Below are 16,409 nucleotides of genomic sequence, written 5' to 3'. Positions count from 1 at the left end.
GTATGATATAGTCATATTGCTCAGATGTCCTATAGCTATAGTTCCTTCAACCTTTGACTAAGTGTTTGAAATAACTTTAATTTGTCATTTTAACCATCTATTGTAAAATTAACTCTCATCACAAAATATCATTTTGTTTATTTGTTTCTTTGTCACAAAATATAATTTTAAAATACGTTAATTCAACATCCTAAATGAACAGTTATATTGACTTCCCCTAGTTATTTTGACTGATTCGATTCAAATGCCCACACTGGCTACAACCACCTTTAGATGGTTATTTTCACCAAAAAAATCTGTAGTTTAAATTTACCCATGGAGGTCAAATTGACCCATTTGAATTTACTGTGCATATAGCACTTATCAAACTCATTCTTGGGCAATTGGCACATGTTGCCACCTGATCCTCTACACCACCACACTAATTTTATGCAAAGCTAGCTATTTTTAATTTTGTAATCTTGCATCTGGTGTTGTAAACGGCCGATATTATAATTAATCACGTGCACTCGCAGAAAATGTTTATACTAATAGTCTCGCGTGGCCAGAGACTAAGCCACGCCCTTCTTTCCCGTTAGTATAGTTTACAATTAGTCTCGCCAAGTTTACAATTACAGACACTCGATGGCTACTAGAGTTGCCACTGACCTTACCCTCTATGATGTGAATCCCACGGGAAAGGAAATCGGTCGCGGTGCTTATGGGAGAGTGTTTGAGGTCGACTATCAAGGAACACTGTGCGCCGCCAAGGAGGTACACTCGATCTTGTTGGAATGGTCTCAAACTGAAGGGCGTCGTAAGATTACAACTGATTTTCTTAACGAGTGTCAAATTTGGAGTACCATTCGTCACCCGTGTATCGTTCAGTTTCTAGGTATGATATTGTACGTGTCGCATGACCTCGCTATATAGTTGTTCACCATATATAGGAGTGTACTATCCTGCACGTGACCAGTACAGACTGCCTGTTATGATAATGGAAAAGATGCAACATAGCCTGAGGAGTCTGGTGGAGAACTACAACAATATACCACTGAATGTCAAACTATCCATATTGGATGAAGTGTGCCTCGGTCTAAGGTACCTCCATAGTAGGAATCCACCAATTGTACACCGTGACCTCACCCCAAATAACATATTACTGGGAGGCCGTCTTGAAGCCAAGATCACTGACCTGGGTGTTGCTAAAGTGATGCAGACTGACAGTAAAATGACAATGACTAAAATCCCAGGAACACCAGATTTCATGCCACCGGAGGCACTCATCAAAAGGCCAGTCTATGGTCCACCATTAGACATCTTCTCTTATGGAGGAGTGGCTCTTAATGTTATTACCCAGCAATGGCCTGAACCAAGTGATGCTATTCAATTCAACCCTAACACCGGGAGAAGAGAGGTAGTGACTGAGGTGATGAGACGTCAATCTTTCCTGGACAAAATGACTGGAGGTGCTGTAGGCCTGAAGCCATTAGTGATGACATGTTTAGATGATGAGGCCAGAAATCGTCCTTCAGTGATGGAGGTCTCTATGGAAATCAAGAGGATAAAAGATGTTTGTAGTCATCAGACTGGTCGTGATGGGATGAGTCCCATAGTATGGTGGGCTGAGGTATCTGCTCAGTCATCATCTCAGCAACAGGTTCGTGAAAATTATTACTATGAAAGAGATACATAGCAGCTGCCGAGAACAGGACCAAAAATGTCAAAACAACCCAAGTATAGTGTGGCATAAACTAAAGTAACAATTTTGCATGCATATGTAACTCCATGTTCCCTTCACTAAATGAACAGTAGTACTACATGCAGTATTAAATTGAAAGTGCATGTGTACCAAATTGCATTCCTTAAAGAGCTATTAAACTCCATGGATTTATTGATTTTTAACTTGTTTGTTTTAACCACTTGTACATGTGTGCAACTAGACAATGTGTTTGCATTACCTGTCAAGTGTATGAAGAAAGTTATATTTAGATAACTTTGAGGGCTTCGAATTTTATCCCATGCATGGGACAACATGGTTAAATCAGATTAAAATATCAAGATATTCTAATAGAGCAATCGCTCACCCTAAGATACAGTCAACAGTACTGTTATCTGACTGCTCTATCAGATAATCCCAATAATTTACTGATTTGCTATGGCAGGCTACACCCTTATATTACAGTTATTTCTCCAGTGCTGTTAATAATACAAAATTGGCTATCTTGTAATAACATCACTGTCAGAATTATTGGTAAAAGTAAACCAACTCAGTGACACCAAATGTCAAGCTAGCTTTCTGTCTTCATCCTCCATTGTCTAGCATTAATACTGTATTTGTACTCACTTATAGATATTTGAATTTGAGCGTTAATCGGATGGCTGCTGGTTCGAGGCTGCCCAGGTCCAGTCATGGATTTTTTTTTCTTTCTCCTACTTTTCAAACATACTTAGTAAAGTTAATATAAACATCTTAGGCCTATATAAGGCCTTCTGGTATACAGGTTCTGCCTTTACCAGGTATTTTAATCATAATCATAATGAATGTCATTGAATCTTTGTGGTCTAGTGTAGATTAGTGTCAGTGTTAATTTAAAGTATCTTATAAAGTTAAAGGATCACCATTCCCTCATTATTATGCCATGACTGTACTATTGGAGTATTTGACTACTGTGTACAACTTTCATTAGCTTTTGTGAAAACAATTCAGTAGTTCTATTATCAACAGGAGAATCATTTGAACATTGTTACTATACAGGTGACATCACTGACCACCCAACTGGAGGAGATGACAATAAGTAATGAGGAGCTGAGGGGAGAGAATGGTGTTCTCAAGACTGAAAATAATGGCCTCAAGGTGGAGAATAGTGGCCTCAAGGTGGAGAATAGTGGCCTCAAGGTGGAGGTTGATGGCCTCAAGGTGGAGAATAGTGGCCTCAAGGTGGAGGTTGATGGCCTCAAGGTACACGTTGATGGTCTCGAGGTGGAGAATAATGGCCTCAAGGTGGAGGTTGATGGCCTCAAGGTGGAGGTGGATGGTCTCAAAGGGGAAAATTCACAACTAAGAGTTGAAAATCAACATTTGAAGGTTAGTAGACAAACCATTAGCTATCACATACCGCTATATAGAACTAGTGGTTATTCTTCAGGTAGCACATAGTACATCATTAATTTTCTATATATTCCTATTTCTCTATCTTACACCTAAATGTCAGTTCACTTGTAAAGCTTCTACCACTTGCAAGTGAGTCACCCAAGTGGCACTTATCAACTATACTACAGGCACTTGTGCTTTGATACATATATGCACTCAAAGTCGGACAGCACCCTAATGTTATATTTCAATACTTCTTGGATTGTTTCAAATTGTGAGGGTATAAAGAGCATATTATTATACATCTATCTTCCGCAGATGTGGTGCAAAGTTACGTATTAGTTAATAAAAAATATGTATAACAAGTTGATGTAATGCTACTTCTAAAAATCAGGTGCCCATGTAGTTATTAATACTATCCCATTCTAACCAAATAGGCAATTAACCAACCATGTATATAATTGTAGTTTATATTCATGCTATTGTTATTATTGATTCAACTAGACAATTAGATTTGTAAATACTGTAATTTAGCATATTTCAAAATTCATGAATTATTTTGTATTTTGGTGATTACATTGCTATGCACTGCTAAGGAAGCATAACTGTAACACACCACCTTAAACAGCACATTACACACAGAAGTATTTTCTCAACTGTTTTGTAGTGTGTCTATCGTGTTTTCTCACACATTGTTTAGACAAAGCCTCGAGGCTGCCATTCATTTTCGTTCATGTAAGTACCCCCCTCAACTTGAAGGATGTGCTATCTCTGGTAGCCCAAAATACCTTTAACATTGTTTTAAAGGTGTTAAACATCTATAAAACCGAAAGGGGAGACTGTTTACAAAGTATATATGAAGAGTAGCCATACCCAGTTAGGGTTGGCAATGAAAAAATCGACCCCCTGTGGATTAACCTGTAACTCAGGGGATGGAGCCTACCAATGGTATAGTTTTAAATAGTGGGTTCAGTAGAGACCAAATGCCTTCTGTTTGGGATATAGCTGTATCGTAAATTTTGACTGATTTTGGCTCATATTCATAAAAACAGGCAGGAACATCTAGAATGTTTTCCAGTGCTTTTTTGGGTTATCACTTGCTTAAAATGTGATTCTCAGTACTTCGATTTTCACTAAAATGATGCTTGACGGTTCTGCAATAAAAAATCAACCCACATGAACTCATGTAACAAAGTCCAAGGTTGGGTTACAAACTCCCATGCACCTTTTTGTACCTTATTAAGTGGACCTTTATAGTGTTCACATGCCAATGCAAGCTGATGCTCTCGCCCACACTATGATTTAGAAACTCGCAGCATCCATTCCCCAAGAATACGTATCCATTTTCAATAGTATAATGACCACCATGTAATGCACCATTCATGGAAACATTAAAACGTGCTAAACGGCATCACTGATGCTGCTGCCCATTTTTATTTGAAAACCTGAAAAATCATGGAAAATTAAAATGTGTGCTATGGAAACAGCAAGGGGGATCACCATCTTATTACCCTACAGTTTTGATGTAGACTTGGGTAGGATTGATCACCCAGAGGTGGAGAAGAAACTATGGAGGTTGATTTTTTCATTGCCAACCATACCCATTTTTCAGACTGCCCAGAAGAAACCACTTCAGAGCAAAGTTTACCTGTGCAGAAGTTTAATACAGATTTGATTTCACTTTTACTTCTTACATGCTAGCTGATTTTACCATTTAATGATTTTTCTCACATGGGTGCGCACGGACAAACATAGATAGATGGGTAAGTACACACACACTTTCCAAAATCAATTTCAGTACAGTGGGCGCATGCCCGGTTTAAAAAGCTACCCTAATAGAACATTCATCAAGAAGTAAAAATGTGCAAGAAAATGTCAATAATGTTTAGTTCAAACCAGGGAATCTCCACACCCAAATCCTTAATATTTCTACTGTATAAATTAAAGTTCACATCAGAATGGTGAAGTTTTACGATTTCATAGATATATTATTTGAATTTTACATTGTTCTAGAGCATATATTGCCAGACAATGTGTGCCTGAGTGGGCCTTTGAATGCCCATGCTAAAGTGGTATGTGAAAGCTATTGTTTGACAGTTCTATAATAATGATGACTATATTTTATACATATGTTATAGTTATATCCCGTTACGAGGGTGGTATCATTGTTATTACATGAGGCGGAGCCGCAGAGAGAGTGTAATAACAATATCATCCGAGTATACAGGATATAACTATTTTATATCTCAGTGCGTGGGAGTGCGCAGAAGTTTACAGATAGTAAATTAAGTTCTGGTTTGAGTTTCTGTCACTGTGCTCAAGATTTCGTCCCAAATTGTGTGGAGATTCCACTTTGTAGCTACAAGGAGACCTTACATACTGCCTACAAACTGTAGCGAAGGGCGGCATTATGAAGCAGTGGTTCCAGGTATGACTCGCCTTCGTCAGAAGTTGGTATGGTGGTGTCGCGTGGTGTACAAGAGAAAAATAAAGACCAAGAAGTAGCTACCGTAGTCCGAGATAGAACGATGAAGCTAGAGGAAGTTAGTTCTTCACCATAGTGACCATTGGGAGTGATTGCTGGAGCGAAAATCGTCACGGACTATTCTTGACATTTGTTAAACTATCGTATTGGTAACTTGTAGTGTTAATGTATAAAGGATTAACAGTTTTCTTGTAAGATTTAGCTAGTTTAAGTGCTGTATTGGTGTGTTTTGTATCAATATTTCCTTATTTGGCTTTTTGCTCCATTGGTAAACAATGCCATTCGCGGTTATTATGATGTCACGAACAAGACTTGAGTGGCTCCGCAACAGGGTGATAAGTTAGTTATCACTGGGTGATAATATATCGTACCGTAGCAGCGCCACTCTGTCTAGCTGTATGGTAGTTGTTATAACCCAACGCGGCGCTTTGATACTCCCACGCACTGGGATTTAAATATATACATCGTGCCCCAGTTATATTAACTATCGTCTGAAAGTGAAGTATCCATTAGGCTTCGTTGTCTGCTACGTTCAACACGTTACACAGCAGTACGAATCAAGAACTGTTTGAAAAGTTCCTCTGCAATCAAAATAGACACTATGAAAAATACGGCAATTTCCATTACAAAGGGAAGCCATCACATGCTACCACCAAATTGACACTTTACACTGTCAGCAAAGATGAGTGGGACACAAAGGAGTACACTGGTAAGTCCATGAAGAATGCATTGTACGTACTGCTGTATGCCAAAAGGCACTGTCAGGCTGAAGCGACGTCGAACAGTGAAAAAATCAAGCCCATAGCATTAGCTGTTATCGAGTTACGCTCGTCTGAAGGCATCAGGCAGTCAGTCAGTAGAAAATACTATTAAATAAATAATTGTTAAAATTCTTGTTGAAAGCATTTCAGGTTGATCTGAAAGCTTGTTTGGGCTTAGTTTTACCTAACCAATACTGCCTCATCATCGTCAAGGAAAATTGAGGCTGTTTTTGGGTGATGTTATTCCATGGGCCACACCTACTCCTTTGTAGTCCCTACTATACAATACTATCATACTGTATGATACACTAATTAAGTGTCAATGAATAGTACACTTGTTACTACATAATTGCTGTAGATTATACATACATCAATCCAAATTGTGAATATCCTTCTACCATATTGTAATTCTACGATCATGTAGCATACTACATTGATGGCTGATCAGAGGAGCAGTCTACCACCTACTGTTCATCCTCAGTCTAAGCAACGTGTGGTCCCAGTACCTCAAAAGAAACAGACAAGGGTGAGTACATCAGTATTATTTACAAATGCACAGAAAACTATACAGGCTAGTAGGGGTCATCATAAATACAGTAGTACTGTATAGTAGGGATCATGGAGGTTTGGGCCTTCTTGCCCAACCCAAAAATCGAGCATTACTTAACAGCTTGGCAGTATTGGGTAGCCCATAAATGACACCACACCCTTCCAACAAGTTCCTATAAATTGAAAATAAATATTATAACTGAATTTCCTGCTAACTGACTCTCTGACTGATGCCTCCAGCTGACTATGGATAAGAGACTATAGGCTTGAATTCTTCACTGTACAATGTCAATTTGGCCCAAGATGTGCCTATTCGGTAACTGCACTATCTACAATACTAACATAATGGACCTTCCTTTGTCCTCCATTTCTTTCTTCACGACTATGTAGGTGTAGACTTGCAGTAACATGTGGAATGGCTACAGTGCTGTATTTTCCATAGAATGAATCGATTGCAGGGGAGCAGGGATACTGCTCTTCATTGATAACAGGTGGGACATAGCTGGAACTGAAGCAAAGCCTGGCATTCTTGAAGATTGCACTTTTTTCACAGTTAAGCTGTTTTGGCATGGAGATCACACATTTATAAGTCCCAAGTGGTTGGCATTGGCACTACTTTTGTTTCTGTTTTCTTATTCATGATAATGATTATTCAGTGAAAACAGAATATTGTTTTGGTACACACTATCAAGCTCACGTCAGATGTGGTAGTGTGAACAAAATATACATAAGGGTTTTTATTGAGCCATTACACAGAAAAGCAAGACTCAAATTGATTAAAACTATATACCATCTTAAAAAATCCTTGTTTCATTTTGTAGCCCCGATGGTATGCTTGTCACATATGTTTGTTTACAATGCAGTAAAGTCATCATCATTTCTTCAAACAACTGCCTTCATATTAGTCACTACTTCATATGTCTATACACAAGTAACTACAGAGCTAAACTATACCTTGGATGACTTGCCAATCCATTGTGAGCATTGTAAGCCAAATCCCAATGCTGCAGACTAATGCAAACAAAAGTTATGTAGCACCTGTAGTTTAACATAATTGCTGTAAAAATCAATTTCTTTGCTCTCCCTACTGATAAAACCTACTCACCACAATAGGCTGGAAGTTTAGTGATCCATTCCTTTGACACTAGCGATAATGACCGAGAAAATAAAAAAAATGATTGAAGTTGCACAAACTAGGTGGTCTTTTGCTGTGACAGTGATAGCCAGAGACTTACAGATCAACAGTACTAGAACATTTTCATTTGCACTTCCACTTGATTTCCACATAAATTTTAATCTTAGAAACAGTATCAGCTTGCAATGGAGTAGAAGTGGCCAACAATTATTTAAACACACTGGTCAAAGTTATTATCATCAATCTTCTATAGAAGGAATATGGTAATTCACTCCTATAATACGTTAGTGAAGTGTGCAGGTTAGAAAGCCAGCGTGCCACACCGTGAGTATATTTACAGGAAGAAACAGCGATTTTCACACATACATAGCTCCTTGCTCCATCCTCAAATTGGAATCATTTCTATACTGCAAACACCCTCCACCTTCAGCACCCCACATACCAAATGTGAGTAAGATTGTCTAACACAATTGTGAAATACGAACTCTCAAAGTTCAGCTTAATTTCTTAATTTTTTCTTTCTTCATTAAGAGGAATTTGGGGGCTTAGATTATTCTTTTTGCACACTTTACAAAAATCATTGTGATATGCAAATGTGCAGCACGATTAGTTGAACTTTAGTGCACTTTAAGAACATATTGCTGCACGATCACGTACCAAGTTTGGTGCAAATCTGATTAATAGTCATAGAGCTATAGACGATTATTTGCATTATATAGGTCAACTTGTTGTCACACCCACAGGGTGAACCATTTATGGGAATCATTTATAGTGCATTTACACTAGCAGTTGGACACGGTATGACACAGTACAGTATGGCATGGTACGCTTAATTTTGCTAGTGTAAACGGGTATCAATCCAAGCCAAACTATTACGAGCCGGGCTCGCCTAGCCCTGCTACTTCAACCGTGCTGGCTCAGTACGGCATGGCACGGTAGACAAATTGAAACAAACCTTACTATACCCTTTGCTGCTGTATGTAAATATGATGGCTTCTACCATGGCCGAACGTGAAACAAAGTCCAGTTACCACATTCGACTTGAAATGGACTATCCATCGAGCGGTAGCCACTGATATTGTCCCTTAAACGGATTGCTGGTAACTTGTACGACAGCAACAGCTTGAAAACGGTGAGGGCATCTCGTAGGACGATACTTTAGCTATCACGTGCTTATGTATAAACTTGCCCAGCACAGTTATTTCCTTACCAATGTAAACGTACACTTAAAACACAGCGTACCGTACCGTGCTTTACTGTACCGAGCTGGAGCTACTAGTGTAAACGTACTGTTAAAATTGGTATGTATGTAGCCTAACCATCACAGCTCAAACATTTGTAGTTTAAAAGAAATCACACTGACAGCTATGAGTTACAAGGTAAAAAATAAGCAACTTACTGTAAATTGTGGGGCTGAATACTCTAATAGAACAGTCACCGCAGGGTACAAAAAAGTGCATGAAAATGTTGAAAAAGTTACCAGCGTTCAAATCAGTGACCTCATACTGAATTCCTAAATCCTTAACCACTGAGCCACTGCTATTATGGCTGATCACCTCACTTATTTTCTACCTTATAAATAAAAATTCTAGCTAAAATCTACTCAGTAGTATTTGATTTCACAACTTCTTTCACCCAGCAGCATTTTGAAGGCCTCACTCTTTATACAGCTTGGCTATTTTTGCATGGATACTCCTTACTCTAATAAAATACATAATTTTTGTAATGTGGTGAATTAGCACTGACTGTTCATCAGAGTGTTTTGCAAACACAGAACTACAGTAAAATGACACAAACATTGTATAAACCCTGTGTGCACTAAGGCATGGTCTGGTGAAAGTTGCTATGGCTTCAGATTTCATGACAATTTACGGGGGATTTTGGACAGAAATGAGGGCAAAAGTATCGAGCGTTTTATTGCAAAAACCTTTCTAAGAACAGATAACTTCCCATGCAAAAAGTATGTTATGTACTTTTACCTAGTAACTTACTTTTTAACAGCAGTCCTTACCTAAGCACTCCTCGGGTTTTTCAGTATGATTACTTTGTATTACATTATTAAAAAAATCCTACCATGGAACGAATATGTTTTTTCCCTGGCAGATGTGCCATTTCAATGACATAAGTACACAGGGTATATAGTTGTTTACTATATATGAAAACTTGTTACTGGTTTATACACTGGTAACATCACAGCAGATGTGGTGATCCATTTTGTGAATATTTAGCCTCTCAATAGCCAACAACTCTGTTGTTATATAACTGAACAGTATAGAAGGTCAAACACTGCCAGGTCAATCACACAGGTTATAGTTGTAACACACTTTACCCTTGGGCCTGTGGCTCTCAGCTGTCATGTTTACTAATCAGATACAGACCAAATGAATGTGTTATAACCAATTTGTTGTATGGGGTAATCAGATGAAAGAGGTCCATTTACAACATGGAAGAAGTAAGAAAACCTGGCTTTATATTGGCTATTGTGTGCTGTATCTAAGAAACAATTTTACTTCTAGATGGTAATTCACTAGTATGTAGTTAGTTTATTTGTTGGTAGTACATTTCCCTAGAATGAGCATATGGCCAATTATCCTGGCCAGCCACCCCTTGCTTAAATCGAAGAGACAAGATTTTCCTGGTAGCCAACAGGCCCTGCTTTAAACGCCTGAAAATCCTAATGTAAAAGTTTGTGAAGGTCGCTATACTAAACTGGTAAATGAAGCAACCTTCGAGCTAAAGCTTACCTATGCAGAAATATAACACTGTACAGGGTTCAGTTAGCTTTTGTTTCTCACATACTGGCTGCTTGTACCACTAATCCTCACATGGGTGTGCATGGACCGGTAAACACACACACACACACACACACGCACACACACACAAAACACTTTTATGAAAACAATTTCAGTATACCAGGTGCATCAAACTTTGGCTGGCTGTATACATGCCTGCTTTAAAAACTGCTGCACATATACTGTCAGTTAGGACATTATCATTAACAATGACAAAACACTCTAATAGAACAGTCGGTACACTAAACTATCTTTCCCATACACATTGACCACACATGATAACAAAACAACTACTACACATACCCTGTCAGTAAGGACATTATCATTTAACAATGACAAAACACTCTAATAGAACAGTCAGTACACTAAACTATCTTTCCCATACACATTGACCACACATGATAACAAAACAACTACTACACACATCCTGTCAGTCAGGACACTATCATTTAACAATGACAAAACACTCTAATAGAACAGTCAGTACACTAAACTATCTTTCCCATACACATTGACCACACATGATAACAAAACAACTACTACACACATCCTGTCAGTCAGGACACTATCATTTAACAATGACAAAACACTCTAATAGAACAGTCAGTACACTAAACTATATTATCCATACACACTGACCACACATGATAACAAAACAACTACTACACATATCCTGTCAGTAAAGACATTATCATTCAACAATGACAAAACACTCTAATAGAACAGTCAGTACACTAAACTATATTATCCATACACACTGACCACACATAACAACAAAACTATTACTACACATATCCTGTCAGTAAGGACGTTAACATTCAACAATGACAAAACACTCTAATAGAACAGTCAGTACACTAATAACATATCACACTAGTGACCCACTAATACCTGTAATACAGGGAGTTTAAATATTGACACTAAAACTATTGAATGTAGGCCCAGTGGTGATTTAATGTGAATTTTGATTATGAATAATCTATGTAAGAATAACAAGGTGCTACTGAGGCCAAATGTAAATGTGCCATGCGAAAAGGTTTGATTGTGGTCGTGCCATTAAGCACAGTGAGCCACAACACAAACTCATACAATGTTTCAAGTACACTAAAGTACCGTATAGTAAAAAACTTTGACGGTAAAAAACTTTGACGAATTTGGCGAATAGCATTCAATTCGCCAAAGTTTTTTTCGCCAATTATTTTACGAGCACATTGAGTAACTAGAACTTGAGATGAAGGCTAGTTCGTACCGCCACGCAATAAAGATCGAGCTGACTTATGAGATCATTCCTAGGAATTTGTCCCACTGTTCAGTGTAAGCACTCCTTGGGATAGAATTTCCAGCCGGCTTCCCAGCCGTTTGCACGTCAGCTATAGCTAGTTCATCGTCTCGCGATGGATTTGGCCAAATGCTTTGATATACGTGATAATCTCTGCTACTGGAGTTCACTGGAAAAGTAAATACGGTCGCTCTCTGAATCGAAGGAGATAGCCACGAAGTACGTGCCTTTGCTACCACGTTGCTAGATCGGTAGCTACGAAAGTACTGCTACAACAACAACGCTAGCTACCTATACACTTACTACACTACTTAACTGATGAGTTGACACCTTGTTGTTTAATATCCTTACGTACCGTACAGTAAAATTTTTGGCGGTAATAACTTTGGCGAGTATTATTTCAATTGCCAAAGTTTTTTCCGCCAATTTTTTCAACAGAAGGGTTTCGTTACACTTTTTTTACCGCCAAAGTTTTTTACTATACGGTACTTACTTTACTAGCCATGAACAAACTAAAGTTATCATAATGCCAATGGCTAAATCCATTCAATACCATATTCAATATTATATATGACATTGTGCCAGGTGTCACAGCAATATAAACTAACCCATGACCTTTTAAACTCTGGCTCAATGTTAGATTCACAAAACTGAAACCCACAATCAATCTTGTAAAGTGTTACTATAATATAGCAGAAGTTTGATCACATCTGGTGATATCTGGCTTCATACAATGGATTTACACTGAAACTGAACTCTAAATAATATTTTAATGGTATACGTGGTGACTGCTAATCACACTACTCCAAGACAGTAAACACTCATGACAAGGTTTTTATTAGGTACATCACTAATACATGTTAAGTGGATGTGCCTACCAACCAGAAAAACTACGTCATGGAGTATTGTATGTTAAACCTCTCTATACTAGTGTACTATTGACTCCATTACCACCAAAACAGTATACTCAACTTACTATTGTTCTTTTCATCACTTTCAGTTCTTCCTTATCTGCTCCTTAGCCATTTTGAGCTAATCCCTAGACAACAGTAACAAAATAAACTGATCATTTCCTACACATGTACAATGTGTACATATACAATACATTAGCTATAAACAGTGTCTTGATGGTGGGGTGAAGATGAGTGATGGAATACCCTACCATGTCCCTTATGTCTACAGGGTATATGACTACATGAACTGTTTATGGTAACATACACACAATATTATAATAACACTATTAGTAATAGTTCTTGTTATTAGTGTATGTATATAACATGTGTGAATCCCTAAATGTGTTTGGTGATCACCAGTTACTATAGTAACCATTCATCTAATGTGTTTGTTGTGTAAACAACATGTTAACATTGTTATTACTAATTTATTGTTGTTGTTTAGGAACAACTGGTCCAGTCCCCCACACCAGACCTGTTCAGTGGACCAGTGAACATCAAGTGGCAACATGGAGCCCCTACACCAGTGGAGGGTGGACACCACACTGGTGTGTTATGTGATGGGAAGGTCTACATTGGAGGAGGATGTGATAATACTGGACCATCACACAGGATAGATGTGTACAATCCAGTTAACAACTCATGGAGCCCTTCTCCTATCAACACTACTTATGGCTTCTTTGCCATGACCACCCTCAACAACCAGTTGATCACTGCTGGAGGGAAGGATAGAAGTAATAAGGTGACCAACAAGATATTCTCACTAGATGGTGATCACCTAAAGGAGTACACCAGGATGATTACACCAAGAGGGTTTGCCACAGCTGCTGGTTATCAGGGAACACTTATTATAACTGGAGGTAGAGATGACCAGCACAGGACATTAGCCACTACTGAACTGTTTGACAGTACCACTAAGAGATGGTTCAGTACTGGACAGTGGTACACTACCAGTGATCTACCACTACCACACTGGAGGCTACAATCAGTAATAGTTGACAACACCCTCTACCTGTTAGGAGGAGTCAATCAAGATAACAAGATATCCCCAGCAGTATTTACTGCTCCACTGGACACTCTGTCCAGTCACCAGTTGAAGTGGAGTTCACAACAAGATACTCCATGGTGCTATTCAGCTCCTGTCAGCATACAAGGTAGACACCTACTAACAGTAGGTGGACTGAAGAAGACAGGAAGTGATTATGTGTTCACTAGTGACATTAACATGTTCAACAAGGTCAGTCACAGCTGGGAAGCCATAGGACATATTCCATCAGCAAGAAGTGTACCAGCTGTAGTTAGTGTAGCTGATAACAAAATAGTTGTAGTAGGAGGGTATGATGATAAGGGACAGTTTACTAATACTGTATGGATTGGCTCATGTGAGTCACAGTAACTGTATACATTGTACATGTTATTATTGTACCATCTTATTAATAACAAGTTGTTAGTAAACTAGTAATTGTACTAACTGATAATGTGTATTTGTAATTATATCTAATTAATATTGCTATAACACAAATCTCATGGACCGGGTCACTATATAACACAATTGTCAGACACTCACAACAGGATTGTTACCATAGTAACATGTGATATGTGTGAATACCCTCACCTCTTAAATACTCCTCAAAGAATCACATAGTAAGATGTTGTCTTCTTTCACTATCATCAACTCATCCTTGATTATTCCTCGTTCCCTACAAGACACCATTCTGGTTATCAACCATCACTAATATTCCCTATACAAAGATACTTGTGGAGTTATCAACACTATGTCACTAACTCTCTTGATCTGATTCCAGCTATATGATAGTTAATGAGACTACCTCTTGTACCATATAGCTATAGATACCTTCCAAGGGGTCTACTTTGGTGGTAAAAATCCTGTATGTAACAAATCTTGATTTAAAGCAAATGTTTTGCATTAACTGGAATACATGAATCAGGTGATGTGTTGTAGCCACAAAAAAAGCTAAAAATTAAAAATGGATTATTTTCAAGAGACCTAACATTTCAGCCAACCAGATTATTAGTGGTAACAGCAAAGGTGTCAACAACACACATGTAGGGTTTGGCTCCATTACAAGTTCAGGAAACAGATGTAATGAACATTGCATTTTTATGGCTTCCCACAAGAAATGTATGGTGAAATTTTTGATTGGCCATAAATATTATGTCGGACATTTAAACAAAAAGATTTCGAAATATTTTTAGTGGGTCAAGCAGTACTACAAATCAGCCAAATTTCAAGATCGTGTGTAATTGCATTATACATGAGATATTAAATGTTTTTGAGGATTCAGCTCAACACGTATATACTATAGTCTAGGTCAGGTCAATTGCTGGCTAAGAAGCCTTTAAACCAGTTTTACCTACTCACCTGGTAAACCATAAATTATCCCTAGTGTATGTGTGTGTAAAGTATGCCAATACTAGAGGGGTCTGGGAGTATACTCCACAGGAAAATTTTGAAATTTTAATGCTTTGAGATTGAATCTGAAAGCATTTTTAGTGGTAAACGTGTACTTGAATCTATAATATTATGGTAATGACTGTCAGGTACTGTACAAGTGGATACATCAGTAAATGATGACATTTCAGTTAGACTCATATGTTCGATTATCTGTTAATGGAGACAAATTGAATAAACTGCACCTACTTATATCTGAATGTTCTATTAGAGTAGTTAGGTGACTGCTCTATTAGACTATCTCAATCTCGTACACTCCCAGTACTGATTCTCATAGTATTTCATTCTTGTATAACGTTTAACACAAATCCTACTAAGACAAAATTAGTTGGATAATGACTAAAAGTAGGTACAATAGTGACATTGGACAAAAGTGAAGGGGTACTGCCTCCTCCACCACTCAAAATTGCAGGGAATTTTTTGTTGTGAGGAACCATTGACTTTCATCAGAAATTTGTCTTGACCGATGACCTGGTTCCATTTATTTTCGCTATATTTTCGTACACTACTTACTTGTGAAGCTTTGACCGTACTGGGGAAATAGCTTGACTGTTGTTCTTAGTGACACCCCCTTGTACCGGGTAGCTTATCACAGAATATACATTTACACCCTTACATGTGTTAGTATATGCAGGTCTGTAATGTTGATAACCATATAGCACTCACTGAAGCTATGGATGTTGAATCCTTCCGTTTATTTCTGTCCAAGAAAGAATCAATTACAATTTCAACTGCCGCCAACTGGCTGCATAGGTTGCCGCTGCCGCTACTGGGTTGATTCTACGCCAAATTTCCGCCACACCGGTTCCATGTTTCGCTGATAACACCCAGAACTGCAAAATCAGCGAAAATTTTCTCCCTCGAATAAAATAATCAATTGTTAAGCTTAATTCTAATTAAGCGTGTCAT

The 16,409-nt window shown here is 38.1% G+C and overlaps 1 protein-coding gene and 1 long non-coding RNA gene across 3 annotated transcripts; one reads left to right on the top strand and one right to left on the bottom strand.

Annotated features, from left to right (window-relative positions):
• Positions 1 to 526: 526 nt before the first annotated feature.
• LOC136265349 (probable serine/threonine-protein kinase DDB_G0271402) lies at positions 527 to 14,489 on the top strand. 2 transcript variants are annotated; one of them, XM_066060148.1, is made up of 5 exons: positions 527 to 874; positions 930 to 1,639; positions 2,738 to 3,067; positions 6,744 to 6,845; positions 13,473 to 14,489. In XM_066060148.1, exons 1-5 carry the CDS (start codon positions 625 to 627, stop codon positions 14,421 to 14,423), a joined length of 2,343 nt encoding a protein of 780 aa, XP_065916220.1. In that variant the 5' UTR covers positions 527 to 624; the 3' UTR covers positions 14,424 to 14,489. The 2 variants fall into 2 exon arrangements, with proteins under 2 accessions (XP_065916220.1, XP_065916222.1); XM_066060150.1 differs by lacking the exon at positions 6,744 to 6,845.
• On the bottom strand, positions 6,627 to 16,385 carry LOC136265379 (uncharacterized). Its single transcript, XR_010705488.1, has 4 exons — positions 16,167 to 16,385; positions 14,643 to 14,727; positions 13,051 to 13,113; positions 6,627 to 6,825 (listed from the first exon to the last, which is right to left on the bottom strand). It is a non-coding gene; the product is annotated as an uncharacterized lncRNA (long non-coding RNA).
• Positions 16,386 to 16,409: the final 24 nt, after the last annotated feature.

This window comes from Dysidea avara, chromosome 9 (assembly GCF_963678975.1).
Source record: "Dysidea avara chromosome 9, odDysAvar1.4, whole genome shotgun sequence".
NCBI classification, from domain to species: Eukaryota; Metazoa; Porifera; class Demospongiae; order Dictyoceratida; family Dysideidae; genus Dysidea; species Dysidea avara.
This window is presented reverse-complemented; position numbering and strand designations above follow the sequence as displayed.

Excerpts from the sequence above, each read along its gene's own strand:
- LOC136265349 (XM_066060148.1), top strand. The coding sequence starts at position 625 with ATGGCTACTAGAGTTGCCACTGACCTTACCCTCTATGATGTGAATCCC. Across the intron at positions 3,068-6,743 it reads TTGAAAATCAACATTTGAAG|CATACTACATTGATGGCTGA; the intron begins GTTAGTAGACAA and ends ACGATCATGTAG. Across the intron at positions 6,846-13,472 it reads CTCAAAAGAAACAGACAAGG|GAACAACTGGTCCAGTCCCC; the intron begins GTGAGTACATCA and ends GTTGTTGTTTAG.